The sequence below is a fragment of the Vipera ursinii genome, assembly GCF_947247035.1.
Source record: "Vipera ursinii genome assembly, chromosome: 12".
NCBI lineage: Eukaryota > Metazoa > Chordata > Lepidosauria > Squamata > Viperidae > Vipera > Vipera ursinii.
The window spans coordinates 1385647-1399115 of NC_139525.1; the positions used below are offsets into that span (position 1 = coordinate 1385647).

The following is a 13469-nucleotide window of genomic DNA, read 5'->3' on the forward strand; positions in this document are numbered from 1 at the left end:
GCTGACACGGGGAGTAAATTTAGCTCTGCTCCTCGGTGGCCGATCAGAGGGTGTTTTCCCTTCCCTCTGCCCCGCCAAGCAGGAGGAAGGAGATTTGGGTGTTTTTTTTTTTTTCTTTCTTTCTTTCCTTCTTTCTTTTTTTTTTTTTTTTTGGGTAGGGTGGGTGGTAAAATCCACCACGGAGTGTTGAATTGCTGATACACGTCTTCTGATCTGCATTTTTTTTCTTTTTTCATACAGCAGCGTGACACACACCCAGAGTCTTCCGTGCTTGCTCCAACATGCAAGAAGAATGAGAGCTATTGAAGCTGTAAACCTGCAAATATGCGTCTTCCATTTCCATGTCAACAAAGGAAGAGGGGGAGAGCATCCCACCAGGGAAAGACTACTTGAGCTATGCCCCCACAGAAGTTTGTCAGAGAGAAGCCCTTCCGAGCTGCCTTTGTTCCTGGAAGGTCCTGGAAGTCATAACAAGTCCAACTTTTGAGAGCCAACCATCCATTGGAGCTGTAGCCAATAGGCAACTAGTGATTTTAATCCACAGAATGAGACCTCCGTGTTGGAAGTGCAACTGTCCTGACTGCTTCCTCCAAGGGCTTCCCCAATCCCCCAATGATCTGCCATTTGGTGCCTTCCAAAGTCCATTTTTGATCCAGAGATCTTTCATCTGAACCACAGGAGGCCTTTGAAGAAACCAGGCAGTGCTGAGCTGGCAAGAAGCCAATCCTTGGAGAACCCAGAAAGAAAACTGAGGCTGGCACCAACAAACATCTGCTGAGAACCCTTTGTCTGAACAGGCATGGTCCAGCAGGTGCCCTCAGGGCTGATGTCCAGCAGCTTCTGTTCCTCCCCATAGGAGGACACAGCATAAAGGATGGAGGCGAACGAGCCCCTTGGGTTGAGCTTTCGTTGCTGGAGCTCTCTCGGGAACTCGAGGCATGGATGGACACCAGTTCATAAGTGATGGTCCAGAGTTTCACAATAGTGGATGAAAAAGCAGAAGGCCATCCGAGGAGTGACTCCAGGTCCATCTCACCAAGAATGAAGGTGGCAATGCAGAGGTCAGTGTAGGAAACAGGAAGGGGCCCCCTTCCATTTTGCAAGGACACCTGGAAAGGCTAAATAAGGAGGATTAATTTCCTTTGGCCCTCCAAGTGGACAGATCTATTCATCTTGAGTATCTCTCCTTGGCCTTCAGAAGCGGGTGGCCCTCAGGAGAAACCCTGTCATGCCTCAACTCTTGGCCACAGTCCGCACAGGAACTTTGCTTTTCCCAACACAGACTCTGCTTCTCTTCCGCGGGAACAGGCTGTGCTGTGTGCCTCCCCCAATTCACTCTGTGTCCTGGACCCCTTTGAGAAGTAGCAGCCACCAGAGAGATTGCCATGGTGAAGGAAGACATCAGGCGCTCTCCGGCTCTGTTCCTCGCTGCCGGTTCCTGGCAAAGCCACCCTCCTGCTTATTGCAGGAGATCTCTGGCATTCCTGCTTTTTTCAGAATTTGGCCAGGCTGTTTTGCAAACCGGTCACGGGTGCAAACACACCTCTCTGGCCAGATGAGTTCGCCAACTTAGGTAAGTTCACAGGGGTGAGAAACGACCACTGGCGAGGCCAAAGCACAGCCTGGTTTTTGTGCAAACTTTAAAAATGGGTAAAAGGCAAGCAAAAATGAGATGGAATAAAATCCATGGGGGGGGGAGAAATGAAAGGGGACAAATTCACTTCGTCTTGACCTGCAGAGCTACTCGTCCAAAAGGCACCAAAGCCGAGTCAACCTATATCAGAACTTGAGTTTAACCCTACAGAGAATGTGATCTGTAACTCAACAGCAGTTCTAGAGACGGAAGGCAGCTTTTCCAACAGGTGCCATCCAGGGCTTTGGACTACATCTCCCATCACTCCCAGTTCACAAGTTAGGAAGAGTAGCTCAACCTGACTTGAGGACGCTGCTTAATTGCAAGACTAACTTTCCGATTAAACTGAGCATAAAGGGATAAAAACGCTCTACGCAAGCACAGAGATAATTGGAATAGCCAAGGTGACTTCAAAATATTCTCCTCTGCTAAGATATAATATAGCCCTTTCATAAGATCTCCACAATACAAAGATTGCACAGCGCAAAAGGTGTGCTGCTGAATTCAAAATTATTTTAGGCATATTATAATTGCACACAGCGTTTCCTTCCTTATATTTGTAAGGACATGACGCTAAGGACCGAACACCTTATAATCCTCATTCTACGCATGCTGTCTGGAACAAAGCCAGCCTCTTATTAACAGGGTTAGTATTAACAATTAATGGCCTTTAAGCTGCAAAGGAATCTTAAAATCCAGGTGGACATGGGCTAAACAATACACAAAAGAACAAAGAACTGGAAGGGAAAAAAAATACATCCAGGAACAACTGCATAACAATTCCAAGGACTGAATTTTGACAGTAGGAAGTCGAGAGAGTATTGTGATTCACATCCTAGAATCACAGTTGGAAGAAGGGACCAAAGAGGCCTTCAAGTCCAACCCCGTGCACACTACAGCAGTCGTTCTACCATGCCCAATATTGCCAGCTTCCATTTGAAAACCCCCAGTGAAAAGGAAGAAACCACTCCGTGCAGTAAAGCTTATTTGTGATTTACCATGTTGAACACTTTCTTTCAAGGCTGCATTGGTGTGTCTCTAAGTAATATTCCTTACTCGTTTTTTGTTTTGTGTGTTTGATTGATTGATTTTTAAAGTAGATGCACACTTTCAGGTTTTCAGTCTGGGAATTTCTCTGGGGTCCATCTGAATGCTCCAAATTAGCCCAGTTCCTTTCAATGTCCCCATTCCAAGCCTTCATCCTCTGGAATTTATTAATGGCCTTTTGGTTGGGGGGGGGAAGGAGGCTTTTTATGCCTGGCACAATCTTGGTTTTCATTCTTACCTAACTCCATCGCTGAGATGTTGCAGCCAACACAAACTTTGACCGGTGAATTAATGTACAGATCCTTGAATGAAAGGGGCTTAGTTATTCCTCCTCGGGGTGGCTGTTATTTTAAACCCCAAATAACGTGGGTTTCTCCCAGCGAGGAGACAAAGAAGCGGGATGCGGAGCACAGCCAGGCCTGGGCTCTGGGTGAAAGGGGTCTTCCCATAGGCAGCGGGGCACGTAGTAAGTCCATTATGCCGAGCATGAAAAGAGAGAGCTTTCAGAAAAGGAAATGGGGCCTTGTAGTCTTGTCTTATCCATGATCTTGTGTCAGAATTTCGTTCTGTTTACAGGCCGTCCCTTCCTTTAAAAAGTACCACTCCCCAGCAAGGGTAAAAGACAAGGCTCCAGCAAAGGGCTCGTTTAGGAGAGGGTCCCCACACGGACCTTTGTTCCACATCCTCCACATCAGCGAAAGGATCTGGAAGACAATCAGGCGCCAGATCAGGGAGCACCGAGTTCAGGGCCCCACTCGGCCACAGGAAATACTTGGGCAAAAGAAGTCTGTAAAATCTGCCGTGCTTCATTTAACAACTGCCTTGCTTAGCAATGGAAATTAGGGTCCCGCTGTGGTCATACGTTGAGGACAACCTGCACACACAGGCAGGATTGTAGAGATGGGGGCTTGCACAGTGTGTTTCTTTCAAGGTGGGCCCTCGCTGGTCCCAACGGTGACCAAGCAGGACTTAAGGACAGGAAGCCCAAAGTCCCAGGCCTTCCGTGTTTTTTCTTCCTGCGTCCAGCTGTTTTGGGGATGCAAAGGGAGTCATCACACCTCCCCCCCATCTGCACCCCTGGGAAGGGTCTTCAGAAACGCTGGGAAAGAGGGTGAGAGTGATGGGGGCCATTTTGGGGATGGCAGGAGGGTTCCCCAGACAAGCCTTTGGCTCGGCGCACCAACCTGTGGTTAAGGTGAATTTTCAGAGATAGCAAAATTCCCACACCTTGAAAGGTCTCAGCCTGGAAGCTGGAGGACAAGAGAGAAAGAACCATAAATGGAGAAGGAGGAAACAGCGGTCACATTTGCCCTTCGGGAGGAAAGCCAGGTTTTCCGATGTTCAGCCAGGAAGTCCCACTTGGGATGAAACCCTGAGGTTTCTCTCTCCCGAAACACCCGGCCAGCCGTGAGCCTGAACCAGCTGTGCTCAGCCAGCCCCGGGGAGCTTACAGTTCCATGTTTCCTTTTTTTTTTAAAGGATGTTGTGTTCTTATTGTGTTCTTATTTGGAAAGAAGGAAGGCCGGAGACTGTAGGCGTAGAAGAGGCAAGAAGCTTCGCATCCCAACTGAACTCCATTCCAAGTTCGGCCATTAGCAGCTGCCGCCAGGAACCACTGCAAAAACCCCGCGAGAGAGGCAAGGTGCCCAGAACACAAAGGGATGCAACACTAAGCCAGATTTGCAGACCATCCTGGTTTACTATATCAAAACATATCAATATATATTTCAATATACTGTATATATGAAGAGAGGGAGGGAGGATGAGAGATGGATGGATGGATGGATAGATAGATAGATAGATAGATAGATAGATAGATAGATAGATAGATAGATAGATAGATAGATACACCAACAGACAGACATGTGTTTTAGCCTGCATTCATTTTAGAAAGATTTTATAATTACTATAAAGCGGTTTAGGATTTTTTTGTTTTGTTTTGGTAATGAGTCTTTTAATCATGATAAAAGCAAAAGCAAAAACAAAAGGAAAGTTTTTTGGGGGGAGGTAGTGAGAATCTTAATCAGAGTGAAAGCAATAGTAAAAAAAATTTAAAAATCTATTTTTGGGTAATGAAAAGGAGTAGCATCACCAGCTTCAGCAATGACTAATTAGTTCAGAGCAGTGGAATCGGTGTGGGAAGAATTTTTGCTTTCTTAAGGCTGACACGTGTGTGTGCACACACACACACACACCTGAAAAGGGGAAGAGAGCAACATGGCAACATTTCTGTGGCTTAACTGAGTTTTGTGCAATGCGAACGTCCTCTAACCAGAGATCCAGGACACTCCCAGATATAAAATCCAGGGTCGACTGGAGGAGCAAACAAAGGCACCTGAAGCCGCCGGGAGGGGAACACCAAACGATGCTGCAGGAAGGATATTACTAACTTCCCCCAAATAACTGCTCACGTCCCACTGGAGCACTTGGGGAATTGCAAACAGAAGCAGGAAAAAACACCTCCCGAAAACATCCTTCGGCAACAGCTGCTGGAAAGCGCAGGTCTTTCACACCTGAACCGCTGGCTGGCTGAATCCTTGGGACTGGCCTGGTCCCGAGAGAGGAACCAGGCAGAGGCCACAAGGGAGTGGATATGTACAGGTGGGGCCCAGGAGCAAAGAACGTGGGGCGGGGGCAGAATCAACGGAGGGGGTCTTCATGCTGCCATGATTCCAAGCCAGCAGTGGAATATGGTAATTGTACTTCAGCCTATCCGGAGACGTTGGGAAGAGCTGGGCCCATGCTCAAAAATGTTGGCTATTCTTGCAGTGTTCTTCAATTTTACATTTCACAGATGCAAAAAGCAACAGAGAACTGAGCATAAATAAGAGAATATATTAATATATATAAGAGAATAGATAAATAAGAGAGTGAGAGAAATTAACAGGAGTCAGTCCTAGCGATGGCCATGTGTCAAAATACAGAACCCTGAGCTGTTCAGGTTGAAAATACTTTGCAGGGAAAAAAACCCTATGTCCAGAGGTCTCTGCATCCCAAATTGAAACCACTTTCAATTAACCTTCCTACTAGCCCTAATTGCTGGTGGACCACAGTAAGAAACTGTCAAGAGTTAAAAGCAGGGGTGTGAAATCAAAACTAAAACGGTCAGGGATTGCAAAGGTGTGTTTAAAAAGGCACACTGTGAGCCCATTTTCAAAGCAAGTAAAAGGCCGGGAAAAGGGGACCGAATTGGACCCTCGCCATCCAATTCCGACAACCAGGCATGGAATTGCTTAAAGCCACTTCCAAGGCAGGGAACCCCGGCCGAAAAAAAAACACGGCTTCTGCCTTCAAGGCAAACAAACTGCAAAGCCTTGAGGTGGTCAAGGGAAACTTAAAACGGGAAGAGAAAAGAAAGCAGCAAGTTGTGTTTTTTTTTCTAAGACATTTACCAGCGGACGGAGAAGTCTCGGTTTCCTAGCCAGGTCCTCTTCCTTTAAAAAAACATGCTGGGGGGGAGAGGGGGGGAGAGATAGCAAACCTTTCAGCAAATGTATAAACACGTTTGGAACAAGAAGGCCCAGATTTTGGTTCTCGGGGGAAGTCGATCCATTTGGTGTTTGCATTCAGCTTCTCTCCCAGGTTAGGGGTAGAATTGACATCTCATAAAGCAGCCAGCTATTTCAACCTGGGCATGATTCAAAAGGCTATGAAGAGCCCCCAAAACCTGGTGCAAACCAGGGTGTGCCGGGCATTGGGTCCAAAGCAAAAAAAAAAAAAAAAAGGCTGCTTTAAAAGGGAGGCCTAAAGGGGATGCATTTGGTTAAGGTCTCCTTAAATAAGCAGCCTCTTTTCACCGGTAGCCATGCAAACTCAGGAAAATATGCCTGGCTGACACTGATTTATGCGCTTTAAAAGGAAAACTAATCTTTGGTCCTGCTAAAGTATTTTGAACTTTTAAGCAGCTGAGCATGGGAAGCCCTCTTCAAGGCCATCCAGCCATATACAAAGGCACACGGTGACATAAAACAGTAAAGCAAATATTTAAATCTGGCCAATGATTGTTTTTAATAAAACCTTGCAAGCAATTTTTAAAACTATTTTTTTTTAAAAAAAATCACTATACCGAGGATCGTTATGGGTCTGATAGGACAGGTAGTCCTCAACTTAAGACCATAATTGAGCCCAGAACTTCAACAGTAGCTCATGCCAAGTGTTAAGCAGGTCACCAGGTGGCCACACCCGGGTATTTTATTGTGGTGGCGGTTGTTAAGCAAATACAGTGGTCACTGAGTGAACCTATTCTACCCAATGGATTTTTTTTTTGCTGAAAACCAGAAATAAACACCAGTTTTTGCTAAACAACATCACAAACAGTGGTCGCACAACAGCAGGAGGCTGTAAAAAGCTGCAAAGGGGAGCTGGGTGCCAAACACCCCAAATGGAATCGTGTGAGGCTCTCGGAACTTTGAAGCTGGGCTGTAAATGACTTTTGGGGCGTCCATTGTGACTCCAAACAGTTGGTAAGCAGCCAGTTGTAAGCTGAGGACTACCTGTGCAGCGTTTCTCTTGCTTCTGACCACTTTTTGTTCCTTTTAACTAAGGATGGTCCAGGGAAACTAATGCGCCACTTAGGAGCCCCTGACTCCTGCAACAGTGGGGAAGGCTGTGGCTCCACCTGGTCAACGTGACTCGCCCTCCGAGGGTGCAAAAAAAGCCACTTTGAAGAGTGCCCGGTTAGAGACTTCTGGTATGGGGACACAAAAGCAGGAAACAAAACTCAGCCAGCTACACATGTATTTCTGGATCGATGGGCTGCTTTTCATTTGGCAAAGTGAAATTATAGCTGTGGGAACAAAAGTTGCTGGCAGGGAAGATGGAGAAGAGGAAGGGGAGAGGGAAGGCCGTTCCCACCCACCCACCCACCCACGGGAATCCTGTGCAGACGAATGACCTCGGAGCAGAAGTCAACGTTTTCGATACTGAAACATCTTTGAAAATAAGGAACAGCAGGGGAGGGGAACCATCTCCAGCGAGACCAGAGCGTAAAGCACGGCTTCCAGATCCATCCCTCTGCCCGGCCTTCTCTTCTGCAGAACCATCTTCCAGTCTGAAGCTGGCTCTGACCCTTCCAGGAATCCTCCAGACGTGAAAAGGGGGCTCTCGGAGGCTCAAAGGGGCTTCTGAACTGATTCGAACAGTCGCTTCCAACTCGAAGCATCGGCGCTTCAGATTCTAAACTGTGGCCACCAGGCATGTTTGCCGTGCCCGTATCTTCCTCCTCCTCTCTTCTTCCTTCTTTTCCTTTCCTCCTCCTCCTCCTCTTCTTCTTTCTCTTCCTCTTCTCCTCCTCTCCCTCTCCCTCTCTTCCTGCCCCTCCCACCACGAACCACCTGCCTGTCTTGTCACACGGGAGTCTCCAGAGCAAAGCAGGAGGAATCTCCAGATTGTAAGCAGGCCCCACACAAGCCCTCCAGATTTGGCATCGGACCTAATCGACACAACCGGGATGAGCGATAGCAACCCAAGTGCTGAAGAATCACACTGGAACTGTGTTGGCTATAAACACAATCCTTTCCGACAGGCTAAAAGTCTGCCTGGAAACGTGCTCTCTCTTGTAAGCAGGGACGGAAACAATGCTCCAGTCATTGGGTTAATTCAGGATTTCCTGCCTTGTTCCCTCCCCACAACAAAGGCACCAACAGGGCTCTAGCCTGCAAATTTATTTATCTTTGTCATTGCAAGAAGCAGCAGTTCTGTGACTGTTCTGTATTCAGGATCCTCCGCTACACGCGTTGATCCCCGTGGCCCAAGAGAAGCCCCAATAGCAGAGCTGCTGTTCCTCTCCCCAGGGCTACCCAGGGATGTGGGCGGGGGGGGGGGGGGGGGCTGGAGAAAAGGCGTTCGGGGCCAGGACACTTCAGGGGCGGAACTGCCTGGCCAAGGAGAATCTCAGGCAAGATTTCTTCAGCTACTAATTAGGCACCAAGAATTCTTATTATTCTAGTCTCATCTTTTGGGTCTGCCTGCCCGCCCTTTTTAGTGCTATAAATCAATTTTTAATTGATTTTTTTTGCATGTTTGTTTTGTTGTTGACTGCCCTGAAATTTGCAATAGATAAATTGGTATCTTAAAAGGCAAATACGATAAGATCCCCCCAGGATCCTGAAGTATGCTGAGAACGTGGCTTAAACCCTTGTTTTCTGCCTTCTCGTCTCTTCTCTTGTCTTCACTCTCTCCCGCATGTCCTTTTGCTTAGAACAATGAGGACTAGAATCCTTCCTTTCTCTCATTCACTGTCCTTCCTCCCCCCCTTTTCCTCCTTCCCTCCCTCCCTCCCTCCCTCCCTCCCTCCCTTCCTTCCCTCCTTTCTTCCTTTTGCTGAATGTCCCAACCATCCAAGGCAGCTGAAGAAAAGCATGGAAATTCGCACACGTAACTTTCTAAATCCTCTCTTGACTAACAAGCGGTCTCTGTATCATTTCGGCCCTATTCCTTACACAACCCCCAGAATAATATGGACAGCCTTGTGCCTCCAAGCTGTCACCAGCCACGTTCTCCCCCGAACCACGTTCTCCACTGAGCCACCACAACGGTTGTTCTGCCGGCCTGCCCAACCCACTACCGGGTCCAGAAAGCCTTTCCCCCCCCCCCCCGCTAATTGACTGCAGGGAGGGGAGGCTGCTAATTCAGAGCAGAGCAGCCGAGATGAGAGATGATTTCCAAACTCCTCTTCCACGACCCCCAAAAGCCTTCGATTTCCCTCGCCTTCCTGTCTCATGGGGGGGGGGAGGGGCTTGAGAAATCCAAATAACCGAAAAGGGGCTCAACCCCAGCTGGCCAGCTCTTCTTCCCGCAGCTGCAGCTCATTAAGAAAGAAAATGTCATGAGATCGAATCACGCTTCGTGCTGTCCTGGTCTTCAGAGGCTGGGTAAGAGCCCTCCTTATGAAGCCCACGGGGGTCTCCTCTTCCAGCCCGGTTCTCAGGCCAAGGAAGGTGATACCCACTCTGGCTTCCCTGCGTCTTTCATCACCCGAGTGTTTGATTTGCGGAATAAGAGTGGGCAGGCCTGCGTGGGCGCACACGTGTGCACCCTCACACTCAGACACAAGAGACTCCAGCAGGCAGTGCCCTCCTGCTTCCACTCATTAGATGCCAGGTAATGGTGGCAGAGGGGATGTGGTGGCTCAGTGGGTTAGGATGCTGAGCTTGTCGATCAGAAGGTCGGCAGTTTGGCGGGTCGAATCCCGAGTGCCGCGTAACAGAGTGAGCGCCTGTTACTCGTCCCAGCTTCTGCCAACCTAGCAGTTCGAAAGCACGTAAAAATGCAAGTAGAAAAATAGGGACCACTCCGGTGGGAAGGTAACAGCGTTCCGTGCGCCTTTGGCATCTAGTCATGCCGGCCACATGACCACGGAGACGTCCTCAGACAAGCGCTGGCTCTTCGGCTTTGAAACGGAGATGAGCACCGGCCCCTAGAGTTGGAAACGACTAGCATGCGTGTGCGGGGAACCTTTACCTTTACCTTTAATGGTGGCAGATCAAGGGGAGAGGATTTATGGAAGCATCTGGACTCATTTTAAACATTTTATATTCTTCCTCTTTAAACTTGAAAGCTCCAGGACTGATTCTTTCCAGGTTCAGTTGCTTTTGGTCAAGAGAGATGGGCAACTAGAGTTTTTGAGCCCAAAGGGAAGGCGTAGCCCAATATCGAAGCTTTTGCAACCTGTGTGAAGCCAGGGAAAGAAAGAAAGAAAGAAAGAAAGAAAGAAAGAAAGAAAGAAAGAAAGAAAGAAAGAAAGAAAGAAAGAAAGAAAGAAAGAAAGAAAGAAAGAGGGAGGGAGGGAGGGAGGGAGGGAGGGAGGAAGGAAGGAAGGACTCCAATTTCTTGGAAACTCTTGCTATATTTTTGGTAAATAGTTTTTCCCAACAGTCCTTTCCCAAAATAGGCCACTAAGAGGGATATCTGGTTCTGAAGAAAATCAAGCTAGCTGCCACAGCAGACGCTCCAAACATGTCAGATGTGGTGGAAAGAGCAGAAATTCAAATCTGTAGCTTAAATGCTTGGATGCTATTGTTCCCCCCATCCGTACCTGCCGTCCACCTGCTTCTTTCACCCTTTTTGCAATGGTGGCCTCGGACGGACTCTCCAAGTTTTGCATCACACTTACGGCCACATGTTTCTCTTAACAACCTGGGGACTTGCTTATTGACTCCCTCCTAAAAACGGCCATAAACCAAGTCCAGTCATGTAGTGCTTCAACTTACAACTGCAAGGACTTACGGCCGAGATGCCGCTCCCAGCTGCGGTCGTAATTTGAGGTCTGCCTGCCATCCAATTGTGGCTGCCACAGCACAGCTCCAGCTCCCCATTACCTGCCAGAAACCTGAGTTGATTCTTCACTTTTAATTCGCCGTTTCCAGAAACCGCGGCCTCACTGCAGGCATCCTCGTCATCGCAATCCCCACTCTCGTCCCCCTCCTCCTCTTCAGGACGGTCCAGATTTCTCCGGCGAGAGGCAGCCATGCCCTTGAGCAGCTGGAAGGAGAGACATCAAGCGGGAACTGGGTTCAAGAAGGTGCGGGACGCCGCTCCGCGGGTCTGAACCAGTCACAGGGTGAGATTCAGAACCCTCCTGGATTCGTTTTTCTCATTAAATGTTCCATAACACCAGCGGAGATAAGATGTTTCTAATTTTAATTTTTCTTTTTTTCTTTTTGTATCCCACCTTTATTAGTTTTACAAATAGCTCGAGGCGGCAAACATATCCTACAGAACTTCCTCTTCCTACTTTCCCCACAATAGCCTTGTGAGGTAGGACGGATGGAGTGAGAGGGACTGGCCCAAGGTCACCCAGCCAGCTCGTCTCCCACTTTCTAGCCTGGTGCCTTAACCTCTAGAGCAGGGATCTGCAAACTTGACAACTTTAAGACTCGTGGACTTCAGCTCCCAGCATAGCTGGCTGAGGAATTCTGGGAGCTGAAGTCCACGAGTCTTAAAGTTGTCAAGGTTGCAGACCCCTACTCTAAACCAAACTGGCTGTTCTCACTTAGAGAAGAACTGGACCCACAGACGACACCCAGCTCCTCTGCAACAACCACTTGGATTCCTCTCTTCCCACACAGACCCACATCTGACGGCTTCTCTGACTTTCCGTCACTGCTGAGGGAGGGAGCTGCCGTCTGGACTGAGCCTCCTTCTGTGGGGCGAGGCGGGACCCGGAGGAGGCCAGAGTCCGCATGCAGAGTGGCACAATAAGCAGGTGTTAGTTTAATGACCATTTACGCAGCTGCAGGAGTTTAAGTGGCAAAGCCAGCCTCCTCCTCCTCCCCTTGCCAAACCGAAATGGTGGAGAGAGGCAGACAACACAACTCAGAAGCAAGTCAGCCATGTTCAGGCAGGGCTTTTGTGTGTCATGGCACAGAATGCACACAGCCTTCTCCACATCCACGTCCTCCTTTTAGATGGAGGTGACAACTCCCCTTTCTCCCAATCCAATTCAAGACATGGCAACACCTGCGATTCCAAGTGAGTTTAGGCACGCTGGATCTGTGACATTTGCCAGGTGGCACCTGCCTCTGAGCATAGGACACGGTGGACGGCAGAACAACTGGTTGGAAATTGGCCAGAAAATGTCTGAATGTCTACGCTACACTCAACAGTGTCAAAGTCCATCTTGTTTAACCAGGGTTTGCTGAATGAAACATGTTGCTGGATTCAGTCACTATCACATTAAGCCAAATCATGGCTTGCAGGCCACCATTGACAAGGGGCTTGCTATAATTAGCTTTTAACTATGTGTACAGGCTCTGGTTCGCCTAGGTTGCAAATTTCAGCACCATGGTTTACAAGCCACGGGGGGGGGGGGGGGAATCCAGGCATGTAAGATTTACGCTCAGTGCAACATGTGACCCCAGCTTCATATTAAGGGCAACTTCCCCAGTGGAGGTCATCTTCAATTAATTCCAGAAAAAAGTATAGCAACCGGAGAGCCACCAAGGAATAAGAAAAGCAAGTTTGCCTTTTCAGTAAGCTCTAAGGGCCCCCTCCCCACTCGCCCAAACCCTAAACATCAAACCAAGCCAGTCAGTGGTTGAGTTATGAAGGAGAACTTCAAAAGAAACCAAGAGACTTCTGAAAGATGGACTTGGTTTGAAATTGGTCAGAGGAAAGACAGAGATAACTAGATAGCTCTGAATTAATATTTCTATTCTTCTGAGGCATAAAACCTCTCCTTTAATTGAGTCTGCATGACCGAAAGGAATTTAATAAAAAAAAAGACATTCCAAGGACTGCAGGGAGATGTTTTGCATACTTTTCCAGAACTTTGGGACATCAATCAAGCTTAGAGGTTGGGAAAGTTGATAAGGACTCTCCAGCTAAAACAACACAGAGATATGAAGGGGAAATTGGAGGAGAGGGGTTGAGAGGTGGAAGAGAACAAGCCAGAGGAGACCCCCAGTTCCCTCTCATCTTCTGCTCATTTGCTTCTCCTTCTCCTGTGTCTCCCTCTGAGGACCTCAGGGAAAAACGGGGTCAGGGTCTTCTCCAGCTAGCAAATTCCCTGCCTCTTTGCCAACTGAACATCTCCAGACTTCTGGAGCATAACTCTCCATCTTCCTTACTGGCTAAGCTGGCAAGTGATCACGGGAACTGTGATTTTAATTTTCTGAAAGGGACAACGCAATCTGACGTGGGAAGGCTCTGCTGGTTGCGTGCTAGATCAGTTCATGCACCACGTTTTTTAGAACTAGGATTGATTGAATAAACCATAATAGCTGAGCGCCCACAACCCTTAAAGCCCTAAACTATGACCCTGGTCATAATATTGGCACATGCTCTTTTT

The 13469-nt window shown here is 48.1% G+C and overlaps 1 protein-coding gene across 1 annotated transcript in view; it reads right to left on the reverse strand.

Annotated features, from left to right (window-relative positions):
* Positions 1-13469, reverse strand: part of GPC3 (glypican 3) — a gene marked incomplete at both ends in the record, with an annotated part of 63860 nt that overhangs the window by 1837 nt on the left and 48554 nt on the right. Inside the window, one exon of the mRNA XM_083372009.1 lies at positions 10999-11161. Coding sequence (XP_083228135.1) covers positions 10999-11161 — 163 coding nt within the window. The remainder of the gene's footprint in view (positions 1-10998; positions 11162-13469) is intronic.